This window comes from Botrytis deweyae (assembly GCF_014898535.1).
Source record: "Botrytis deweyae strain B1 chromosome Unknown BDEW_003, whole genome shotgun sequence".
Lineage (NCBI taxonomy): Eukaryota > Fungi > Ascomycota > Leotiomycetes > Helotiales > Sclerotiniaceae > Botrytis > Botrytis deweyae.
Window position 1 is genome coordinate 236,620 of NW_024066210.1, and position 24,656 is coordinate 261,275.

Genomic DNA, 24,656 nt, shown 5'->3' on the forward strand with positions numbered 1-24,656 from the left:
GTTTCTCAATGTCTGACCTTGAATTGTCTCACGTATGTACATCAAGTACATGCCCTTACTTTTCCATCCAAATATTGACGTCATTAGACATCACCTACTTTCCTACCACCACGTTTGTGAAGCATTGGTTCATCCTCATCTACTCACCTCAATCCTGATCCTACGGCCCTTATATTGCCCAGCTCTCAAAGGGTCTGACATCCCGAATCTAAAATTCAGTCGTGAGAGCCCATCCTCCCCAATCTCTCTCATTTGAACCCTTCCCTTTCAGAGATAGAATATAAATGAAACGATAAAAATGCCTCTCTGGTACAAGCTTTCAGATCGACATATATCCTATCGCAGCGTTGTACTGAGCATTGACAATGGAGTACAGAACTGGGTGAAAGCTTAGAAAGATGTCGAAAACAAGAGGACATAGCAGCAACGGCTTGTGTTGACTTAGAAAGGAACCTTTACTTCGGCGCTCACCTCAATTCAAAAACTGAAGCCCGCACGGTTTTGTAAAGATGTGATGATGCAGGTTTATGAAAATTTTCTCGATGAGTATAAACATATGTTAACTTTAGCGTATCCACTAGTTACTGTGCTATCCCGCCTAGCATTGGCATTGGTCGATACCGTGGTCAGTTTTTGGGAAACCTTTTCCTGTTAGCATGAGAATGTGTGGGATAAATCGTAAAGTCTGAGGATAAAAATAGACTCCCTCCTTATTAAATGAAGAACATCAATCCCCAAAAGATTTAAGCTTGATTTGAGTGTGATCTTCCCGTGCCTATTGAAAATCTAGAGGATTCGGGTCTGATCTATACTGTGGGATATAGAACTTCAGACATGCAACAAAAACCATGTTATTCAAATACACATTGAACACTAGGGTAGACTATTCTGAACTAGATGACGGACCGATATCAAGTGTATATCTCAGTACAGTATAAGAATATAACTTCGAGACTATGAACTTTCTAAACTGTAGTTCGGTTGTTGTTCAATATCGGCAGTGAGAGATGGCTCGGAGCCAGACCAGAGCGGTCTTAATCCACTTATCTTGGGACCCTGGAATGCTTTTAGAACTCAAGCTTGATCTTTGTTGTCCTCAGAATCAAGATTTCTTTGTTCTTATTGTATCTCGATTGAAAAGAATCCTCAACCCTCAAAGAATCCTCGGTGACAAATAAAGACTTGGTGAAATGGATATCACTCTCACAAAGGAGTGCCTGAACAATGGCATTGTCAACTTCGACTTCCCCCTGAAATAACTTTCAATATGTCTGAACTAAAATTGAACAATCTCAACTACCTGTGTATATATATCGACCTCATATCTACTCATACTTATTCTCATCAGTTCCATAGTTCTTTACTTACTACCACATCTACCACATCTACCACATCTTTCCAGCTCTTCACAAGATTCCAAACACAACGAAATCCAGACCCCAAACAGACAAACCAGCAACCGCCAGAATGTCTTCCAGATTCTGGAGCCACTCACCCTTAGATGAAGAAGAACGCGCTCGTCGCGCCAATCTCTCCAACGCCGAACGCCAATCGGAAGCCCGCGCCGCCCGCGAAGCTTACGATCAAGCTCAATCCGACTCTCGCAGCGAGACATGGTGTCAAGAATCTCCCCCCCGGAGATCTCGAACCCATCGATCCAACGCGCAAGCTCCCCCTCCCTCCTCCTCCTCCGGAAACCCGCAGTTCTTCCAAGGTAGCCCTCAAGCCAAGAGCGCCAAGCAACAGAAACAAGAGCAAAAAGCCCAGCGAGCCGCCGACAAGAAACATCGACAAGAAGCTCGTCGCACAGCCGAAGAGGAAGCGCGCAAGGAGAAGAAACATTTCGAAAACATGACCCAGTGGGAATATGCCAAGAAATGGAGTACCTCCGATCGGGCCGCCTACGGCCACGCATTCGATGACTTCGCTGCTTCGGCAACGGCATTTATCACGGACAACACGCGAGAATTTCCTCGTTTCGAGAAATATGGTTGTGCGCGAAACAACTGTATTCGAGGAGAGATTCTTGGGGTGTGTCATCACGAGGTCGAGATGACACTTCGAGGAAGTGGAGTTTTCGATGAGAAGATGATGAAGAGGGAGAGGTTGAGGTGGCATCCGGATAGATGGACTGGAAAGGGAGATTTGCAGATCAAGGCAAATGAACTTTTCCAGCTCATCCAGAGAATCATCGATGGTGATGTTAAAGCATGATTGCTCTGCAATTGTGTATTAACGGATCCGGAAGTGAGAATTCGGTGAGAGAACGGAGAGAAGAGAAGTGGTTGAGCTGATCTCGCTACTAGAGAATCGAAGACAGGTGAGAAAACGAGTAAGCAATAGCTGAGCTGGTCTCGCTACCCACATTCCTTTATAATCTTTCATTTGTTGAAATAGATTTCATTGTTTCCTTTGTCATTTATCGGATACAGGTTTCCTTATTCCCTTTGTCTCTCTATCAACTATCAGCAACTCGAAATAAAAAATAAAAAACATTCATATGTAAACAGAACAGAAATCCCATTTATGCCAATTGTGACTCTCGAACCTTGACCTGATTTAAGAATGAAGTAATACTACCTATTACCATGAAAAGAACCTACTTGTAGCCATCAAGACATTCAGTATACACCGCAATCCCTCAAACACCAACCCCTCACCACTGCAAGATCCCAAACCCCAGATCCCAGATCCCAAACCCCAAACCTCGTCCTCAGGATCCATAAAAAAACAGACTCCCATCACGAACTCCCACATGGATGCTCAACCAACCAGACTCTACCTATATCCAAGACTCACACCCTCACAACCTCACACCCTCACACCCTCACAACCTCACACCCCCACTATCCTCTCCCCTCCTCCTCCCCTCCTCCAAACTCACAAAACCCTTACATCTACACTCAAAACACAGCGCCTCACACCCCCATACCTCTTGCAACCCACCGCTATACATACATACATACATACATACATACTTCTCAACTCCCTTTGCACATCCATCCACCATCCATCCACCTATTCCGAAGTCTCCCGCAGCTCAACGGACAACATAAGAAATTTCGTGTTTCTCTCTGCATCGTTATCAAAACTTCTGGATTAGGCTTTCAGTATGGAAGTCCTCGATAATATTTATTGCTTAATGCCCTACTCACTTGAGCAGCACAGACAGATCAACATAGGTGTGGACGTGAATGAAAGGGGCATCTCAATTTCTCAATGTTTTTCAGATTCATACTAGGTACTTATCTACTCACTGTCTATACTACCTGATACCCACTAACTTCAATTCCACTCCTACTCTCACTCCCATGTCCCGTCCCTCTCCCTCTCATCTTCCTTTCTCATTTTCCTGCCTCTCGTTCCCTCTCCTTCCATCCCTCCCTTCCATCCCTCCCTTCAACTCCAATCAAGCTGCCTACCTGACCCTGACCTCCAATCGCCACATTATAAGATGCAAAAATATCGCTCACATTCGCATTCGCATTTGTGATAGCTGTAATTGTAGTCGCTATGGATCCTTGAAGCAATGCTGAGCATAAGGTATCAACCAGTTCGAAATTATCCATTCTCTCCCCCAAGCCCCTTCCTCCCTGATCTTCAGAAATTCCCCTTCAATCCAAATCACAACACTTCCACATTCTCCTTCACTTCTACCACAGAATCTCCCCTCGTGCCCATGCATCCCCACTTAGCCATCCAATATCGCATCTTTGAAAATCGCTTTGGGGAATCAAAACAAGAAACACAAAAAGAGTAAACCACCCCTTATGCCACAATGACGGCATAAAACAAAGATAGAATTATTAAGAAATTTGCTCTGTGAGAGTGTGTGGGAAATTCATAAAATTCGTCATCAATCCTTTTTTCTCGCTATCCCCCCACCTCTCCCCCTCACCCCACCCACCATCTTCATCTGATCCCTCCTCTCCCTGACTACCACATCAATGAAATTTAATGTTGTATCGCGTGCCCAGCACAAATTCCGGATCTCAATAAAAAATTAGTGCAGATGGAAAAGTTTCAACAAGTAATTATGAATTTCTTTGATGATGTGTTTATCCACGAATGAATGAAATGAAGAAGAAAAAAAGTTGGCGATCGCTCAGACCTAGTCTTTAAGTCAAGTATGAATCCATCAGCTCCATAAACGCCATAAAACTTGCTTGCTTGTATGCTTAGCTCAATTTACACAGGAAAGAAAAGGGAAAAAACTCCGTATTGGTGAAGAGAACGAATTCCACATCCGTTCTCAAAAATTTTTACATGATGACGCAACAACCACAACCTTTGCTTGACTCAGGAGAATCTTGAACACGAATTGGTGGTTTAGGATCTGGGATATTAACACCTTGCGGTTTTCCAGTTGCGATTTTTGGCATTGTGCTATAACTTGATGCTCTCTCCACTGGTGATCTAGGACCTGTACTTAATGTTGGTGATTTAGGAGTCATGGCAGAAACAGGTGAGACTGGCGAAACTGGTGATGGAGATTGTGGGGCACTTAATGGCCATTCTGGAGCTTGTTCTTCTGACTTTGGTTCCTCTGGTCCATCTGGTCCTTCTGGTGGTGGGGAAAACGAATCCGGACGTGGTCTGTATTCCTGTTGATTTAATGGCCTAAAGTCTGTATCATAAACATTTCCATATTTACCCTCCTTCTCCCATTGTTCTTGTTGCATACGTTTCGCATGAGTCGGAATTACTTGTTGATCAGGAGGTAATCTAGGATCAGGTTTGTACATAGTAGCCAGCCAAGGTGGGTCACCTTCAGGTCGTTTCGATGTGTTAATGAGGTCGCCTGAACGAGTTTTTGGTCGTATATCCGGCGCGTTTGTTCCACTCGGCTTTTGTTTTTGTCTTTGTGCTGATGTTTGTCTACCTCCAGGAAGTGCAGCATTTGCGCCAATAGATCCTTTCCGTGCTGGTGCTTTCTTTGTAGGGGATCGTTCGGATGGCGATGCACGAGTAGGTGTAGGTGATACTCTAGCAGGAGTAGGCATTGGAACATTTGAAGAAGACGGTGTAGCATCATCAAGTATAAGTGAACTTTTGACACTGTGACTCCGACTTCTTGCTTGCTTAAATGATAATGGGTCCTCCTCGTCATACCAATTGTTGCTTGTTTTTCGAGCTATAGGTGTGTCTCGTTCGAGATAATCGATCGGTATTGGTAGGGGACTCGTTTTCGATATGGGTATCTTGGATATACCTTTCGTACCTAAATCTCCAGCAGACTCTTCAGGTAATCGTAAATCCCAAGGATTACCTTCTCCATCCCCATTCACCCCCATCTTCTGCCTTTTTTGTCCCTCACTTCGAATAGCATTACTGGCATCTTGACTACGATCCCGTCGACTAGATTTACTTCCTGTTCTTGGACGAGGTATCGGGATTCCAGCTGCTTGTAATTCTTCATTCTCAATTCGGGCCAATTTATCTCTGTGAATCCACCTAGAATGTTCCACCTCATCCATTTCGTACGCTCCACCGTTCATACCTTTCTTACCCCCAGAATCCATACTTCGACCACCTTTGTTATTCCCATATGAATCCAGTAAACTATCAGGAGCACTAGGAGTATCGCTGATATCACTATTCTGTCGATTTAATTCATTTGCGCGAGCTGGAGCCAAATGGTTATGATCGAGGCGAGGACCAAAGGTTTCTGTACTTGGACGTAATGAGTAACCGTTTGTTTGAGAAATTTGTCGATTGTGATTATGATAGTCGGTGACGGTAGAAGGTGAGGTCGGCTGAAGGAAAGTTTAATTAGCATAACAACTTTAAAAAAGCCGAAGGTAACCATGAGATTAATTTTTTTACCTCTACTGGCACAGAATAATTCCAAGAATCTTGACCGTGAGAACTACTTGGCGGTGTCAAGCTGGTATGGGCTTGCGATGTAGAAATCGTTGCCATACTGATTCAAGACCTTTTACTCCAAGATTTGAAGATCTGCCGAAAACGACCTTCTCACCCTAAGAGTGATTCAATTCTTTCCTACCAATGCTTTCCAATCAATCTTCTTGTCTCCGGATTTCTTTTATTATGATTGATATGAATGAAGTTGCCGTGATCTCTTCGAATTGGCGGGAACCAAAGGTCTCTTTCTTCGTATCTTTTATTAATGTATGACAAAACAAAACCAATCCAAATTAGAACAAGACTCTTCTTGAATGAATTCTTAATACTCAATTGTTGAATAGATCCTTCTTGATCATCTGGGTTGGTCGATAGGAAAATAGGAGAGACTTTCTGTATGTAATAGGTAGTGAATGTAGTGGACTGGTGAACGTGCGTCTGCAGTGCGGCAGTGCCAAACAGAGACACAACGGCGATTATACCGACCAATTAAATTATTTAATGAATAAGTAATACCGAAATGAAGATAATTGAAGCTGTTGGTGAATGGCCGCACTGAGACTTATGACCATTGACCGGTCAAACACAGTTCTTTTCTTCCTTTCGCCCTCTTTGTTTGTGAGAGGGAGAAGAGGTTTGAGAAGAAGTTGGGGAAGAAGTTGGAAGAGAGTTGGAATAGAATACTCCGAACGGTTAAGGTACGACTAGGTAGGTAGCTGGAGGTACCTAGTAGATTGCATGAACGGGTAATTTGAGTGAATATCGTACCTAGGTAAGCAGAAGAATAATGAATAATGAATAATGAATAAGAAAAAATGAAGCTATCCAACTATACACGGAAGACTGCCTACTTTTGAACAAGGGGAAGAAGAAATCATGATAAATAATCTTAAGTCTTGCGAAAGGAGAGTTGAGGACGGAGACGGAGTACCTGGTAGCTTTTTAAACATTTATATCAGTCCGTCTTTCGTAGTATCATTCATTCATTCATTCATATCGTTCATACCAAAGTCCAGTTTATGCAGTGGATCAACGAATGAAATGAAAGACTCTCCCAAGTGCTAGGTACTGGCTGGACCAAAGAACTCCCAAATGGCTTGAATGGGTAGAACAAATCATCGTGACCCAATGTGCCCATTTAACTGTGAAAAAGCGGATACAGGCCAGGATTGGTATTGGTTAGATATTTTGGCAGGTGGTCGAGAAGGTATCCGACCGGTAATTTGATCTGTGTTCAATAAAAACAAACTTTGAAGTACCCTGGTTCCTAGTCATCCTTTTTTCTCCGAATGTCAATGTTCACTGTCTATCAATGCAAGAGAGAGTGTGTGTGTGAGGTGAGGTGTGTGAGGTGAGGTGTGTGAGGTGTGTAGGTGTGTGAGGTATAAGATGTAAGGTTTGAGGTATGAGTGAGATGTGAGTGAGGTGTGAGTAAAGTGTGAGGCGACGAGACGAGAGGCGATGAGGTGATGAGATGAGAAGAATAAATCAATATTGATGAATATCATTCTTAGATGTTGTCTACCTATGTAATACTGGGTAGAATCCGGGTTAGTCTTAGTATGTATAAGGTAAGAAATCAACACATCGAGGCAATTTCGTCAAATCAACCCAATGGATGGATTTATCCTTTTTCCTCCCTTTCCAGCCTTGTCTAGAACGTTGGTCTTTTCCCTTGTCCACCAGTCCATCAGACCAATTATACATCAAGGGAATGTGTCATTAATATATCATTACCTAGCTAACGGGTAAGGCTACTACCACCTTCTTCGTGCCTTCTCTCCCCCGATATTTATATCATTACAATCCTACAAACTACTTCGTACAGTACCCGCCAGTGTATCTCCCTACCTAATACTTATCTTCACTCACCATCATCGTACCCCTGACCTGTCCAAATCCTAACTCATTCATCACCAGAGAGGGATACTTCATATAGATAGCCCAACATGGTTGATCCCTCCTATGAACTCGACCGTCTAACATATGAACCTTCTCATCACTCTCAAGATTCATGTACTACCTCGTCATCATATGAACCTCCAAATTCATATCTTACTTCATCCTCTCCAGAACCTCATATACCTATCATAACTCGAACTACTCGTACTCGCAAAACCCGTTTCGTTTGTGTTTCCGATACTCACAATGGTGTTGCAAATGGATCATTCAAACTACCACCCGGTGATGTTCTCATTCATGCAGGCGATTTAACAAATCAAGGAAACTATGTGGAATTGGAAAAATCAATCAAATGGATTGAAGATGCTGATTTTGAAGCCAAAATTATCATTGCTGGTATGCATAATATATCCACCTATTTTTACTAGGGGATCCATCCCCCTACATTCATCAACCCCATAAAAACGTTCTATTTCCATCTTCATTTATTCCGAACGAACAAAATTAAAAGCTAATCATTATGTAAGGTAACCATGATATAACACTCGATTCAACCTTTTACTCCCAATATGGTCTTTATTTCCATAAACAAAATCCACAAGATATCAAAAAGTGTCAAGAATTGTTGGATCGTTCCCCCTCCATTCTATACCTTAATCATGAAGCAGCAGAAGTTTCTTTAGCATCACCTACAGGTCCACATACTACCTTTCGGATTTTCGGGTCTCCTTTTTCCCCGGCAAAAGGAATGTGGGCTTTCGGTTATCCACAATCTGATGCTTCCAAAAGATGGGATGATATTCCTTTAGATGTGGATATTGTACTCACTCACACACCACCAAAATATCATTGCGATGAAAGGAATGATCGTGTAGCTGCTGGATGTGAATATTTACGTCAAGCTTTATGGAGAATTCGTCCACGATTAGCAATATGTGGACATGTTCATGAATCAAGAGGTGCAGAAATAATTCAATGGGATCTTGGGTCTTCGAACATTAAATTCAAGGAAAATGGTGTAGTTCGTTGGGAAGATCCGGGCATTGATAATAAAAAGATGTCCCATATCGATTTGACTTCAAAAGGAAGAATAGGAGGAAATGCGTTCAAGAATGATGGGGCCTTTGGAGATTGGGAATGTCAAACATGTGAATCTACTGCTAGTACCAGTAATCTAACAACATCAATTGGAAGTGGTCTACCACTTTTACCGGAAGAAAGTACAAAAGATAGAAAGAGATGGCACCGAAACAATTCCATGGCAAGAATGGCAATCTCAAATGTAGCAAAAACTTTACTCGCGATACCAGAGGAGATACTTTCCCCAGCTCGAGGACAAGGTGGAGTACCACCATCTTTACGTTGTGATGTAGAAGCTTTATGTGGAAGAATGGGACGACAGGAGACATGTGTGATTAATGCGGCGTTGATGGCTTCTAGTTGGCCTCATGGAAAAGGAAGAGGAGGGAAGAGGTTTAATAAACCTATTGTTGTTGATATCGATTTGCCTGTTTGGGAAGAGGTGGAATTATGATGCTTATAGATAGCATATGATAATATTGATATTCATGAAATGCAAAGTTTGCTGTTTCATAATGTTGTGGTGAGGTATGTTTATCGTTGATGATCTTGAACGACCGCGTGGTTTTCTGGCACAGAGGCAGGACGTCTGAAAGATAAGATTGTTAGCATAAGTTCTGCTCATTCAAGTAAAGGAAACTAGGTTGGTATCTGCGTGGCTATGTATGTCAACCTTATCATACATGTGTCTCGTCTTGGCTTTAGTAATCCATAAACTTTCCCATCGATCATTTCCCTTGTCATGAAGTAGACTCAGTCGCGATTCCAACCTCCTCCGTAGCCAATCATCAGAGCTTGTCTGGTTCATACACGCCCAGAATGAGATAAGTATCCGCAAATGCTGTTCTCCTGAAGCTGGGTTCTTTGTAAGTATGTGCGAGTGCGCAAGTATGAGTGCTGCTGTGGATATGAAAATACCCAGGCATAAGCGGGTAAGTCAAACGCTCGCAATGAGTCTCAATAAATGATACATTTGAGGAGCACGTACCTTGGGATAAATAGCAAGGAAAATTCTCTCCATCTCCATGATCAGATTTCAAGTGAGCGGCATGATGTTTTCCCTAATTTTAGGGAGCCGCACAGTTTTTTCCCTATTGCATGCGGGCACACATGAGGAGACAAGGGTGTTTTCGGATGAATTGATCAAGTTCTTGACGTTTTGCCATGTAAAAAATGATGGCCCCCATTTTTGATGGTTGTGAGGGGATCTTGAGGGAGCATCCTGACTTGGACAGTCCTTTGGTCTCGTTGAAGATATATTTTTTTGTATTGGAACTTGTGGCGAATGCTTGATTATTGGCCGCACATTTGTTGTGGTCGAATAACGTCTTGGTCTTGGGTAATCACTATCCATCATTGTTTGAGACAATATGGATGGATGAGAGAGAGAGATTTGGGGTGCACTGCAAACACATTAATATCATTCTGTGAAAAGGGAGATAATGCACACGTACCTGTCAGACCATTTGTGCGGAAAAGGAACAAGGGAAACTTCTAAAGTTTGACGATTTGGCGAGTAAGTTGATATACTCGGTAACAAGCGCCGTGCCTCGAATTTTCTGATTCCACCATCTCACCTCACCTGCTTTACCTTTGCTGTTTCAAAGGCTTATTGGACCAAAAGACGATACGGTGTGTTGTCTTGAGATAACAAGGGATCGCAATTTTATTGGCGTGATTGGTATGCGTCTGAGAATACCTATCCTCAAATATAGCCGACCCAGGCTGGCTGGATTGTTTACCCAGAGAGGAACAATGATGCGGCAATCTGGCTCTCTTAACTGATACTCAATGTACGGTATATGCCGTCCTCCTACCTTCCATATGATTTCCAATTCAGTCTACATGGCTCTTCAATTTCCTGATATAATTTCAATGTTTAAAATCCTTTCGGCGTTTAAAACAATCTGTCCGGCTACAGTTCAGACTATATAATATTAGGACCGGATTGAGTCTGAGATGCGGGGTGCGAGGAGTAAAAATCGCATGCCTCAAATTTATGTATTTCCTTGGACGCAGATTTTCATCTAATTATCTACTAGGTAGGTACCTATGCTAGGGATAGAAGTTGATTTGCCTTTTTAGTTACGTTAATGTTCATATAATCCAAGGGGAAACTTAAATAGTTATCAGTAATGCGGACGAACTATGATGTCTCCAAGGACAGAGGTAATAGAGCTTCTTAGAAACCCATCTTCCGTCGTGCATTTATTGTGCTACAACTATATCCCCAGATGTATGGGCAAGGATGAGCGTACCGTGTAAGGAGTGCGGGAGGTCGCCAATTATGGAATATTCGGTGTGGATGTGATGGTTACAGAGGGCATGGAACCGGTCAGTGAATGAGAGATGTAACAGCAGTCTTACACATTGTCAAAGATGATGACTGCTATCTCACAATATGCTAAGAACCATTCTCGTTCTAGAGATAGGAAACAGGATACTGTATGAGATACAATAGGAGAACTGCATACCCAGCGAGCGGAGCAATGACCAGATACAATAATACGAGCTTCTATTCGTATCATAGCATCGGATAGAGAATCTGTATACTTTGGGGAAAGAAAAACATTTCGTTCGTGTTTGAAAGCATAATAATCTGCCATTAAGACTTTTTGAGACATTCGGATTGCGAGCCTCTGAAGTATCTATATCTCAATACCTCGACCACACTGTCCCTGCTGGTAATCATGGCCTTGTGCATTGTTTGCTCTGCGTTTGCTCTGCGGAATGACTGATACATGTTCAATGTTACTGAACAGGTGTGCTTTTCAATTTGTTTTGGCACACATTATGGTTTGTGATGCTTTTCTGGGGCACGAGAATAGCTCCAGTTTCCATATCATTGCTGTCTTTTCTCTGCAGCCTTGCTCGCTTACTGGAATATCATAGCAACCTCAGTATCCAGCCGACCTGCAGAAATTTTCTCCCACAACATCTCATTTTCATTCAAAGAAATTGAAAATGTCTTTTCGTTCTTTTCGTCTAACTAAAGATTCTCTGTTACCGTTTACCAAGTCGCCAACGCCGTCATGGCATTGCGCAGAAGATTCGCGTTCTCCGAGACGTCGATTACGTGAAGGCATCGACCCAGAACGCCCAGACTTGGACTTCACATGGGCTTACAAAGTTCCAGCACCGTTACTGATGGGTCAAGCACAGTCTCAAAAATTGGGACGAAGTGCGCATCGGAATAATGACGTGGCTAAAAACTCTTCTCAAGGAGAATATCGAGGTTCCGAGCGATACTTTGCAAGAGAAAGCAGAGGACGTTCGCAGACTCCAAAAGAGCTCAATGTCGAGGTTTACACACATACAAGTGTGAAAGAACCCACTGTGACATCGTTTGCGCAAGATTCGCATGGTCAAGCCACAGAAGCTGATCAAGAAATTCAATCTGTCGATGAATTGGCAAAGCGAGACAAAAGAATCTCGGCTCTTGAGAATGAAAATGCCATCTTGAGATCAAAGCTTCGTGAGCTCTCAGCAATGCTTCGCAATACGATTACGACTCTTACAGAAGAGGATGAATCTTTGGGGAGAATTTTGAATCAAGCAGCACCCATGGATTCAGCCCCAGTGAGATCCGGACCTGGCCCAGAAAGCTATGTTCGGAACCCTGCTGCATATTCAATGGGTCCCATTCAAGCGGCATCGAAAATGCCTATGATAGGTGAATCTTCTGCAAACAAGAGAAGTTATGCTGAATTTTCCGAACCGTGTCAAGATGGCTACACGGAACCGCGGTCAAATACTATGGCTGCAAGGTCCCTGAATTCCATGACTCCTAGTTCGGCATCTGAAGTCGGCACGAAAGGCAGATCTTTTGCAAGAAAGAAACTCTACGACGGACTCAACGAAGCAGACCAAAGAAGATCTGTGAGTTCGTGGCAAAACTTTGTAATGGCAAGGTCTGCAATCATGAGTAAATTGATACCGACCGTCAGAATTGACAATGCTGCCATGTTCCAAGAGATATGCGAATGCTTTTTGACAGGTCGCTCCACCAATAAATTCCATGAGTTTTCCAAAAAGGATCACCGGGATTGGCAATGTCTGAGAACATATCTTTCTCATAGTTTGTTCTGGAGCAAGATTGATGACTACACTGGTAGATGTTCAATTTGCACAAATGCAGATGAACCATCGACCAAGAGATGTGTGCAAGTCATGGCCTTGGGTGGGGTGGTTAGGTTTCGTATACTAGATACTGCCTACATGTAGTACAGCTCAACCGGAGCTCTCACGTTGAGCCTCCTCCTTTGGAAGGACAAAGCTCTCGGCGCTTTCCCCTCTATATTTCCCCTTTTTCACTTCACACTATCAAGCCAACATTGTCGGCTTTATTAGAATAGAATTTGGATTCCAAAGTAGAAGAAGGCTTTGTCTATTCTTGCTACGTTTAGTGCCTACATTGAATTTACAGGGAAAGAAAGATTATGAATGACGATGCTTGATTTCTGATATTAAAAAAGAGGAAAACATCCATCTAAATGTCCAATATGAGTTCTACTTCATTCTTTCCTCCAAGAAAATTGCTAGCTATATCTTGCCCAAGTTCTCAGATAATAACCGCCACTACGAATATCGAATGACTAGTAATTCCAAAATACCAATCCTCAAGTACCGCTCACCTAGTACTTAAGATTGTCCATATGCGCCTCGTATCCCTAAATGCTCCTCTTCATCCCTTCAAACACCATATTCCATATTTATGGCATGCTCGTGAAGCCAAAGAACAGGAGGAAACCCAGGTTTCTTGTTACTATTGACGTTGTGATCCTTCGAGTCTTCTCTGTCTGCAATATTGTGATTCTTATCAGGCCCCTGAACGTATTCTTGCCATCATCTAATTTCCATCCTTGACTCTGCATCCGCTGCTCTTGTTTGCTAGGTGAAGCCGATTGATTTGTCTTTTTGTACGGAGAGGAATTGAAGAATGGTTTGGTGGGATTGGTGAGTAGCTGCATCGATATCGGGTAGGTTTTGTTCGAATGGTCTTCTAAACTTGTCAGAAGGAGGATCTGTGAATTGAGTCGGGGGAATGTGTTCGAAGACTTACTAGTTTGAGGGACGAATTAGTGCAAATTTGCCTTTGTGGGCCCTTCGTGCAAGTGCGGTGTCGTGGTGTTCGTATCACTGTCTGGATGATCGCCAGAGGATCATGCTTCGGGGATTTTCGTTTCTGGCGTTGTGTTCTCTTTCGTGGGAGCATTTTTGACTATTCTAACTTATTGCCCATCGTGTTTGTCGTATCTAGTATATTCGTATGATGAGTAATGGGCCTTTGAGAAGTAGTAAGGGCAAGTTGTGAGCGAAGTCCGATTTCCTTTATTGGCGGTTTGAGGCTCGTCGTACCTCTCTGAAGCAAAAATTCCCTGATTATAAGACATGTATGGAGATGATCAGATCCTAGCCTGAATCTCTCGCCAACGTGTGGAAGCGTGATTTGAAGCATTCCTATATTCTCATGTTAGATTGTAGATCATCTATAGCTAGAGCAACTACCAAAGTCTGCACAAGAGAACTTCGGCTTCGATTCGACGTACCTATATATAGTTTATTTGCCGTAGAAACGTTTTAATACCCTCAAATTTCTGAAAGGGCATCTAATACTCAAGAACTGAGATCTGCGGTCATCGAGTCCGGTATGGCGTCTGTGAATAGACTTTTCTGAAGGAATACATTTATCAAAGAAGATGAGGTTATTTGCTGCCGCTGATCCAATGATAAATTACCTATACATATTGAGAGTATAGGATAATATGTAAATTTTGAAAGCCATAACTTGAGAATATTATTATCGTTAAGTGAATTAATGGATTGTCTAAATCTGGTAGAATTAAATCACGTGTAGAATTACGCATCTTTGTTTACCGAGCACCCAACCCTTACATTTCTTCTTGTCACCTTCGCAAAAAATTCTCTCCACAACCACTTCGAATTTAAATCTCAATTTTTTGAGATATTGATAATGTCTCGAAGAGAAAATTCCCGTGGTAGGTCGCGTTCTCGTTCGCGACCTCCGCAAGATAGACCGATCGTACAAGATGTTGATGATGATATTTATATCATTCGCGTTCCACCGTCGATGACGCACAGAATAGCTGAGATCATGGGTCGTAGACCGCCGCAAAATTTGCAGGCCAGTCAAGGTCCTCATCAACCCAACAGATCTAACCAGGATCAAAATTCTGGCAATGGATCTGGAAATGGAAATAGTAACTCGAACGTCCAGAATGGATCCAAGAGTGAAAATGGAGGCCGTCCCGACTCGAACGTCCAGAATAGGTCCGAGAGTGAACAACGAGGCCGTACAAAGTCTCGAGGCCCATCAACCAATGACAAGAAGACTCAAATTGATCCAAAGTCTGGAAATGAGCCTCGAACAGAGACTGCCGCCAATGATGATGGCATCGACGAAATTGTCCAAAGAACCAAGAGAATCAGATGGTATAATGCCATATGTTGTTGGTGTGGGCAAAAAGGTCATCGAGCTGTTCGTTGCCCGGGTCCACCTGACCAAGTAACTGGTCAAATCCATGCTTGCGCCTTCTGCAACTCTAGAGCACATATCTCTGAGCAATGCAAAGATAATTTCGACGCCGGCAATGCGAAAGATTGGGAAGCGCTCGAAAAAATCATGCTTGTCATTCGCAGGAATCTGCCAATGCTTGCATGTTCAGTATCTCCAAATGCTTGGCCAAATTCAAAGGCTGGAGAGGTATACGAAAATTGCAGACCATGGACTGGGGATTATGCTCTGAAATATGAGGCTGAAAACCCAGATTATGCAAAGAAATACGTCGTCAACAAATTAAAAGAAGATGATATAGATCTTGGCGCAGATCCTTGGTGGGCTAATCCATTTTCAAAACTTCGCTACAGATTGTTTGTTCCTAAACCAATTCGTGTAGTAGATAGCGAGTATATCATCTCTAAAAAGAGAGAATTGGTTGACAGAGAAATGACCGATGATGAGCCAAGCAGGAAAATTCAAAAAATAGATGCAGCTGAATCCAAATTTGGTTCAACCATCTTATCTCAAGCATCCTATGCCCCCGGATCAAACACTCCAGTTCAAACAAAAGTCAAACAAGAGCCAAGAGACCCGTCATATAATGCCTTCGATATCATTGGAAGTTTCATGCCAAACTGCACAAATTGTGGCGACGAAGAACATAAACCCAAAGATTGTCTACAGTCATGTGGAGCTTGCGGTGCAACCAATCACCTGAAAGATAATTGCATTGAAGCAAATAAAAGTTTCGCGTTTGCCGTTAAGAAAGAATGACAGCTATGAAAGCACGTGGTGGATACAAGGGCGGAAATCGTGGCGGCGGTCACCAAGGTAGACACCAGAATGGTGGAAATCTTGGGACCAGTAGAAGTCAGAGGAAGGGAACGTGAGGCAATGGAGGGAACCGTGGTAGCGGTGGTGGCGTTAGACAGGTGGCTAAAGGAGTCTAGAAGCCTAGGGGTGATATCTGATGGTGGGAGGGAAATGGATAGATGAATGAATGAATGCATGGATCACTTCTCTTAATACATATGAGTGACTTTTATTGTTCTAGTTTGTGATTAAGGTAATCTCCCGTTGATGTAAATATAACTTTAGGTCACAGAAATTTCAGGGGCGGAGGAGATTCAAATCATCGATGAGACGGAGCAGATTCGAAGCTTTGAGGATATTGATACGAGAATACTTGAGGCGGAAACGACACGATTGAAAATAGTCCAGTGTAGACAATAATATACTACAGTAAAACGGTAGCGCATATAAAGCTTTTGATACAATACATGATACATATTAGACAATCGAAAACTCACTATCATAGATATCACTTAAAACAGATATCTATAAAGATATAAAGAAAAACTGAAATACAATACTCAAAATCAAAACTAATCCTAATAAAGCTTAGATAATATCGTAGGTCATAAGCTAGTATATAAGGATTTAGTATAAATAGAATATAAGAAGAAATAAACTAGTATTAGTCTATTATAAGAAGCTAACTCGGATTAATAACTAAAAAGTAATAAAAACACGTAATATTTATAAATCTGTATATTGATATTTACTTTCTTATTTTATATTTAATAAGAAAAGCCTCTTTTTTTATACTTTTTCTATTTTAATCTAGCTTTTCGCTTTCGTTAATCTCTTATAGATCTCTTCCTAATCCGGCCATTCCTTCGAAATAAAGCTCCTTTTTATATTCTTTATTTATAATCGTTTTCGGAAGCTAATTATAATCGTTTTCGTATGATCGCTTTCGGAAGCTTGTAAGCGACGATCACGTGATTTGATCGTGTGATTCGCTACTAGTAGATTATATGAATATAAAACTATATTATATATACATTCAAAAAGATATATTTATTATATTATTTTTTTTAATAAAACCAATAGAGATTACTAAAGATGTCCACGAAAAGAAAGTCGCCGTTCGGTGGACGGAAACCAAATAAACCAACCCTCAAAAGTATATCCTTCGACCCTCAATTCAATAGTGGAGTCCATAGCTCGCCGCAACAAACAGCAAAGCGGGTGCGTACAGAGACTGATATTAAGGACAATGAATGTCTGATGGAGGAAAACAGTGTAAAAAACGATGGTGGGTGCACGAATTTTCCCGAATTCCCAGGATTGAACGCAAGTCAGAGTTCAGTCATCCCACAGGGTCAATCTTCTACATCTTTGAAAGCGACAACTATGGGCAAAAAAGTAATTAGTGAGTCAGAGGTTAATAAAGTAGATGATCTTGTTGCCATTGGTGAACTGGACCTTTGCGATCTAGGCCCGTTTTGCAAAGCGAAGGGAAAGGGGATAGGTACATACTACACATCTAATCTAGCATTATCAAGACTGATAACATACAGTTGATTACCCTGTATCCACGTGGACAGATGATGATCAGGTCTGCTTGGAAGCGACCTGCGATGCCGAGATAATGCTTTGGAGAAGAACGAAAGAACTTTTCGGTTGCGCACCCCAAGATTTACTTCCACCTGGTATTAAACAGGCTACTAAATACCGAGAAGGCATCTATTACAAGGAAGAAAATTGGCATATCAAAAACAGCACATTATTGAACGAAGGCTTTTGCAAATCTCTTAGTGAAATTATTCGTCTTCCCCCTTTTATCGAAAATAAGGAGTATATAAGATATGCCTTGCTTACGGTTCTGAAAGCTAGATGTGGCGACAAAATTCCCCATTCAGCCTTCGAGGGCAGTGGGATCCGGAATCATTTTGATATTCAATGGCAAAAGTTCATGTCAAGAAGCAAAGAAGCTGATATTCATATCGACGAGGGGGATCAAGCGCATCTAAAACCTATTGTTTTCGATATCTGGGGAAAGCTTACGCTTCACTATGAGTTTGTGGATTTGGAATATTTCGAAGAGATTGTGTTGTTGGATCATTCAAAGAAAAAGAAAGAAAATGGAGATTGGAATCACTTGTTGAACAGTGATCTTGAGAATATCATCGCGGCTTGGGTCCAATGGAATAAGAAGATGGGCATCAGCATTGCTTCTGGGGCTGAGCCAAATAGTTTGTGGAACACAATAAATCAGAGAGTCAATTCTGTATCAAAGAATGAGGTCTTGAGATGGAAGAAGGACTGGATTCTTGCGAAAAGAGACCAAGAAAATGGGGACGCGAAGAATGAGGTAGAGGGAGATTGGGACCAAGAGTTTGGAGAATGGGCTGGAATTGAAGATAGCTCTTCAACGGAGTCTACTAATAGTGACGATAATCCTTCCAATAAATTTCAAAAGCTCACTTCTGACAAATCAAATCGCCAAATTACGGATTCTGAAGCTGTTGACCAATTTCTTGACAGCCTCCTAGAACCACCATCGCCACCCTCTCCTAAAGAAAGCCAGAGAGCGACGAGCCAGAGCAAGAAAAGAAACCGGGGAGAAATGGAAGTCGGGAATCATACCATGGACCAGGATGACAAGACGCCTGGAGTTGCGAGAACCCCGTCTAGTGAATCCAGCAAAGTCCGTACATATGTCTCTATTCTCCCTCATGATAGCAGATCCCACCACAAGTGGATAGATAAAAGCGGAGCAATTGCCAAAAGAGAGGCTGAAGAATTGCTAAATGTGCACTTCAAGATTCAGTTTCAGAAAAACGTGGAATTTCAAATCTGGCCCGAACTAGCAAAAGGGAAGGATATGACAGCAGACTCCGAAGAAGGGAAGACCACGCTTGCTAGAGCCCATGATTTCGTACAATTTTGGCTTTGGTACTATAAAGGAAATGACTGTAGTCCTGGGACCAGAAAGCCTTTACGGAAATGTCTCGAGTGGTTCAAAACCCCGAGTGACGGCTCTTACTACAATCAATACCTCAAAGACCGAGCAGTACAGAGTGTGTCAGATACATGAAGCAAGAAGATGTTAGACATTGGGAATGCGTTGCATGGCATATTTTGGGCGTGGCTAATAGGTCCAACGTATGGGTATCGCTAGCAGTTTAGTCGAGAGAAATTTTGCAGAATCAGGAATTATCAAAGGCTCATGGGGGAAGAATGGAAAAAGAATCGTACCTAGACCTTTAGGTTTCGAAGAAGGAATCCCTAGGTACCTAGGTTCAGAGAACGAACCTTTGTGGCTCACAACATGTTGTGGCTTATTGGTTCTGAATGAACAATACCTACCTAGGTATTCAATGTAAAAGTGTTAATAGTACCTATTTCGAACACAATCTCATTAGCTGTGAGTAGAGAGTATAGTGAATCAGAAAAGACCTCTAAAGCCACCTGCACCTTAAGAATCAGTAATATTCACTAAAATGAGCCAAAAATCGCCAAATAACCTGAATGCAATCGAGAACTTCTCTTCAACACTTCTACATTAACTCTCGACACTTCGTAATCAAAAACAACCCTTTACACACATCGATTCCTCCTCATTGAAGATGTCCTCACATAAGAGAAAAGCATCTCCAGACGCAGAAGGTCCTGAAGCATCTTCCTCTTATAGTCATCTTACCACTTCTGAAGCCAAAGGCACAAAATCAAGCATACAGCAAGTTCCAACAAAGCGAGCATGCTCACACACTATAGTCTCCAAGCCCAACGAAGATTTCAATACGGCTGCAGAGACCAAGACAGATTCCACTTCTCACGATGCTTCAAATAAATCTCGACAACCTACTACACATTCCCCTAGCCTCACTCGTTCCGATATTACCGCAGCAAAAGCCACCAAGCAGAAAATCAGCGTAGAAGCATGGGACAAAGCAATCGAGACCAACAAGAAGACCGTCGCCCTCGCCGAAACACACCGTCTCCGCGAAGCCGAGAACTACCGCCGCAACAAACTCCTACCAATGCTACCCGATGGCAAGACACATCTTTACACGACTTTTTCTCCCAGCGACTGGGTTTGTCGCCAGATGTGGACTTCACAATCACAGGAGATTGGAGTTGCGCTCAACGTGTACTTCAAGAGCCACTTCGATGGCAATGTCGAGTTTCGCATTTGGCCGGAGCCGAGGGATTGGGATTTGTTTGAGAAGTATCCGAGGGCTGGAAGGAAGAATTTGGTGAGAGCGAGGGAGTTTGTGGTGTTCTGGCTTTGGGATTATCGTGAGAGGATTTGGCAGTATACTTCGAATAAGGCTTCTTTGAAAAGTTGTTTGGAGATGTTTGTTCATGGGGAGGATGAACAGAGATATCAGGATTTTCTTGCTAGGCCGATGTAACTGGATTGCACGTCTGGAGAGAAAGCTGTGAAGGAAACATAGGCATTAGGGTGGAGAAAGCGATATAATGTGCCGGAGGATGTATTATGAAGTGGTATATGGATTGTCTTGACGGTGATATTGTGCAAGATTTTTCTTTGGTCTTTTGAGTTTGGAGAGGAAAAACATGTACATGAAGAGAGTACGGCAGATATGAGTCAAAGGCAGAAACTATTGGGGGATTTAAGCACAATACGGCAGACTTATTCGGATAAATAATGACTTAGGAAATACAATTATGCATAATCAATGATATCGACCCCTTCTCTTCTCGTCGCACTCTTTCCCTCTCTTCTTCCTTGTTCTATCAGTTTTTTGCCTTGAAGTACCACAGTTCCTTGTATTAGTGATTGACATTCTTCATCTCCGAGAAGAACTCAACCTTGGGAGCTTCCTCATTGAAGTCTCCGACTCTTTCTTTCCGAATATAAAGTCCCCATTCTCCTTCTATTTCTCGATATTGTCTCTTTCAAGGCCTCTTTAGTCACTCATGTTCTTTATGTCTACTCTTCCCATCATTTACTTCTTTTCTGAGGCACTCTTCCCCTCTTTCTCTTAACACGAAAAGCAAGCAAGCGTCTTCTTTTGCATGTGCAGTTGAAGGCGCCGCCATACTAAAGAAATTGGAAAGTTTACAAATTAGTTCAAGGAGCTCTAAAAATGGGTAAAGAATAGGCAAAGAGGGGAGATGGTGTGGAGAAGACTTCACACATGCTGCCTCTTCTTTTCTAGTTGACCACCAGAACAACCGATTCGGTTCATCAAACTATTCTGACTTCCAAGTAGCTCAGGACTGCATAGTTTCTATCTCTTGAAATAATATCTTGTCTACTACTCAACAAATGATCTCCGGGATAGGCTTCTGACTGGAAGATGAGAATCTTCAATCCAAGATCTAACAATCAATAGGTTAGAGAACACACAAATAAATCCAATAAAAATAAAACCTGCTCAGTTGCTTAAACCTCTGACACATTCGAAAGTGTTTTAGAGCCTGACATAATCATCGTGCCGGTCTTTCTACAAAGGGTTTTTATGAGAGGTATGTTCTCTGCTCTATGCCATTTCACTTGGTTTAATGGCAACGCATGGTTCTATGTGTTTCATGGTGTTATATAGGTAATTTTTTGACTTTTAGGTTCTCTGGTGCTGAAGAGATCTTCTAGGGGATTATCTTTATGCTTAGTTTTCCAAAAGGCTTGTTCAAGCGAATACCAGGATTGAGGTAGCGGCAATATATTTGAATCGACGAGGTACATATAGAGTCGAAAGACGTTTTAATGCCATTTGTATTTTTACTCTACCATCCGGCAAAGGGCTAAATGGTGCCAAGAATACGGGATTTGATGATCTTTCTCAGGGTACCAAAGAGACTGTACTACAGTCCCACCTTGAAAAGCTCCAGTATCCGGATCTGCAATCTAATGGAAATATCCAGATACCTTGAAGCAAAAAATTCATCATAAATGCTGGGATGAGTTCGAACATAAGAGACTTCGAGTTGTGTGACTGCATTTTGGATCTCATAGATACACTCATGATCGATCCCCCTTCTCTAAACGACCTCTGTCACTTCCAATGAATCTCCAATAACCATACCTGCAAAGACATGCGTGTAATTCCACTTGACCCTCAAGTGTAACTTCTAATCCCTAATCCCCAATCCTCAACCACTCAGGAGCTCAAGACTTCACTCTCCCCTTAAACTACACAATACAAGACTACAAATTCCTTCCATTCCCCTTGAGGAGTACAACTCATTTAAATATAAACCCTGCATTACTCTCATGTATATGAAAAATCTATAGAGTCAAGCTCCCTGTACAAAAATAGAGAAATAACTCACCAACTTTCTTTAGCCTTCTCTAGGCTTACATGTGCGACTATAGCATCATAGACCTAGTATTCGTAGCAATAAATTCATCCATGCAAACAGAAATAACAAGAAATCGAAACGGGAAAAAAATCCATCTATTAGTCAACAAGTGTAGTGAGAGGAGATTAGAACCAGCCCATGATTAGTATGTGTAAAGGAAAGTATGAGAATTATGCATAGTGAAATTATCATTTTTATGTATTTTAAGAAAAGATCTATTGTATTATTGTTTCATCATATTTGCTTGAAAAAATCGAGTGTATTGAAGTTGCTATCAACCACCTGGGATGGTTGGCTGTGAGGACTCCAAGTAGCGAGAATATTAATTTTCTCATTGGTATATTCACTCTATCCATTCTAAAAAAATTAAAAATTTTCAATAGATAATAAAAATCTATTGGGAAACCTCTCAGCAACTACATTTTCGACGAGCAGTTTTCTTGATCAAATCAAAACAATCTCCCGAGTTTATTATACAAGTACTTCAATACACCACGATCATAACTCGAACTCACTATGGATAACGCACCGCCAAGACACCAGCCGAATAGCGAACTGTCGCACCGATCATCAAACACCCAGGATATCAATACTTCAACGAAAAATGACAAAGGGGATACTGCACAGCCTTCTCAAGATCCGAGGCGGAGGATCCAAGCAATCGAAATTCCGAATCATCACTCTACAATTCAATTTCATGCGAAAATGGGTGGTTCGAAGACCTCACTTGACCAAGAACCCGAAGTGGAGGATACAGACTCGGACGGATTTCCCGATAATTTAGTCGCCGCCGACACAAGAGCTAAACCCAAAGGAAATGGGAAGAAGAAACACATGGTCTTAGAGGAGGATTTATACGAGGCCGAAACTTCTGGTGAGAAATCGGATCCATCTTCAACAAATTCATCACCAAGAGTAAAGCGTAATAAGGGAAAAGGCATCGCACTTCCCTCCGATGATGAAACACCTGAACTTGGGGATGAACATGTTGCTACTACCACCTCATCATCTCCTGAATGGACGGAAGAAGATCAAATCTTATTGGATTGCACATATGATTATGAACTTGCCCTATGGCGGAGGACACGGGTACTTTTTAATTGTGCTCCATTCGATCTTTTTCCAACGGGAATCAAAGCGGCTAGTGACCATTGGGAAGGTTACAAGTATAAGGATAAATTCATCAAGAATGAAACTTCACTAACCATCCCATTCTGCAAATCATTTTGTACATTGGTTTGTTTCCCCTACTTTGATGGCGATAAAGAATTCGTCAAGTACGCCTTGTCTACTGCCCTAAAGGCTAGATGTGGAGATCAAATTCCGAACACTTTGGAGGGAATGAACACTTGGTCGACTTTTACAGCGCAATGCGATGGTCTTATTGAGGACATGAATAGATCTGAGATATACTTCACACAAGCCCAGATTTTAAGTTTTAAAAACATACTCGCCTCCCGTACATCACTCCTCGGACTCCCAAAAAACTCGGCTTTTGTGGATACGAAAATCTTCAAGGAAATTCTGAAATCTACAAGGACTTTAAAGGAAAAAGGTGATTCGATTCAACTCTTGAATGGGGACATACAAAATGTCATCAAAGCTTGGGATATGTGGAATAAGGAATCAAGAAAGAATCTTCCCTCGATGGAAGATTCAAAAGATTCTTGGCAAAGAGGAAATGTTAAAGCAATGAAGGTACCTAGGGATATAGTTTTAGGTTGGAAGAAGGATTGGATTCTTAAGAAGAGGCGTCGTGATATTATCGATATGGAGGGAGGAAATTTGGGTAATGAAGATGGTCAGCCAGGTAACCAGATCGATTCTTCTCTCTCAGAAGGCGTTATCATTTCGGAAGATGAAAATACAGCCGAAGATGATGAAGAGAATCAGAGGATAGAGGAGATTGAGAGGAAGATATTAGAGATTGAAAAGAAGCGATTGGAAGTACATGTGGACAAAAGGGGCAGGGCATGATTCAGAACGAGTTTATGGATCTCTTAGCAGTGCATTTTAGTATCAATTGAATGATGATTTTCGGCTTGAAATAGATCTATATACCTGAATACTCAGTACATCTCAAAGTGACATCTTCATATACACTCAACCATTCCACATCTCAAAAATCTATACCAAAACATGACATTCTTCCTTGTATTTGAAGCAG

The 24,656-nt window shown here is 41.9% G+C and overlaps 8 protein-coding genes across 8 annotated transcripts; 7 read left to right on the forward strand and 1 right to left on the reverse strand.

Moving 5' to 3' along the window:
- Window positions 1-1,467: 1,467 nt before the first annotated feature.
- On the forward strand, window positions 1,468-2,214 carry EAE98_001465 (uncharacterized protein; the record flags this gene model as incomplete). Its single annotated transcript, XM_038949084.1, has 1 exon — window positions 1,468-2,214. One exon carries the CDS (start codon window positions 1,468-1,470, stop codon window positions 2,212-2,214), a length of 747 nt encoding a protein of 248 aa, XP_038814069.1.
- A 2,048-nt stretch (window positions 2,215-4,262) lies between these two features.
- On the reverse strand, window positions 4,263-5,922 carry EAE98_001466 (uncharacterized protein; the record flags this gene model as incomplete). Its single annotated transcript, XM_038949085.1, has 2 exons — window positions 4,263-5,756; window positions 5,827-5,922. The coding sequence occupies 2 exons, from the start codon at window positions 5,920-5,922 to the stop codon at window positions 4,263-4,265; spliced, it is 1,590 nt and encodes a 529-aa protein (XP_038814070.1).
- A 1,642-nt stretch (window positions 5,923-7,564) lies between these two features.
- Window positions 7,565-9,301, forward strand: EAE98_001467 (uncharacterized protein; the record flags this gene model as incomplete). The annotated part of the gene is made up of 2 exons (XM_038949086.1): window positions 7,565-8,163; window positions 8,295-9,301. The coding sequence occupies exons 1-2, from the start codon at window positions 7,815-7,817 to the stop codon at window positions 9,299-9,301; spliced, it is 1,356 nt and encodes a 451-aa protein (XP_038814071.1). The 5' UTR covers window positions 7,565-7,814.
- Window positions 9,302-11,811: 2,510 nt separating this feature from the next.
- EAE98_001468 (uncharacterized protein) lies at window positions 11,812-13,071 on the forward strand (the record flags this gene model as incomplete). Its single annotated transcript, XM_038949087.1, has 1 exon — window positions 11,812-13,071. One exon carries the CDS (start codon window positions 11,812-11,814, stop codon window positions 13,069-13,071), a length of 1,260 nt encoding a protein of 419 aa, XP_038814072.1.
- A 1,750-nt stretch (window positions 13,072-14,821) lies between these two features.
- Window positions 14,822-16,141, forward strand: EAE98_001469 (uncharacterized protein; the record flags this gene model as incomplete). Its single annotated transcript, XM_038949088.1, has 1 exon — window positions 14,822-16,141. One exon carries the CDS (start codon window positions 14,822-14,824, stop codon window positions 16,139-16,141), a length of 1,320 nt encoding a protein of 439 aa, XP_038814073.1.
- Window positions 16,142-17,275: 1,134 nt separating this feature from the next.
- EAE98_001470 (uncharacterized protein) lies at window positions 17,276-19,253 on the forward strand (the record flags this gene model as incomplete). Its single annotated transcript, XM_038949089.1, has 2 exons — window positions 17,276-17,684; window positions 17,734-19,253. The coding sequence occupies 2 exons, from the start codon at window positions 17,276-17,278 to the stop codon at window positions 19,251-19,253; spliced, it is 1,929 nt and encodes a 642-aa protein (XP_038814074.1).
- Window positions 19,254-19,785: 532 nt separating this feature from the next.
- EAE98_001471 (uncharacterized protein) lies at window positions 19,786-20,574 on the forward strand (the record flags this gene model as incomplete). Its single annotated transcript, XM_038949090.1, has 1 exon — window positions 19,786-20,574. One exon carries the CDS (start codon window positions 19,786-19,788, stop codon window positions 20,572-20,574), a length of 789 nt encoding a protein of 262 aa, XP_038814075.1.
- Window positions 20,575-23,005: 2,431 nt separating this feature from the next.
- Window positions 23,006-24,466, forward strand: EAE98_001472 (uncharacterized protein; the record flags this gene model as incomplete). The annotated part of the gene is made up of 1 exon (XM_038949091.1): window positions 23,006-24,466. The coding sequence occupies one exon, from the start codon at window positions 23,006-23,008 to the stop codon at window positions 24,464-24,466; it is 1,461 nt and encodes a 486-aa protein (XP_038814076.1).
- Between the last annotated feature and the right edge of the window lie 190 nt (window positions 24,467-24,656).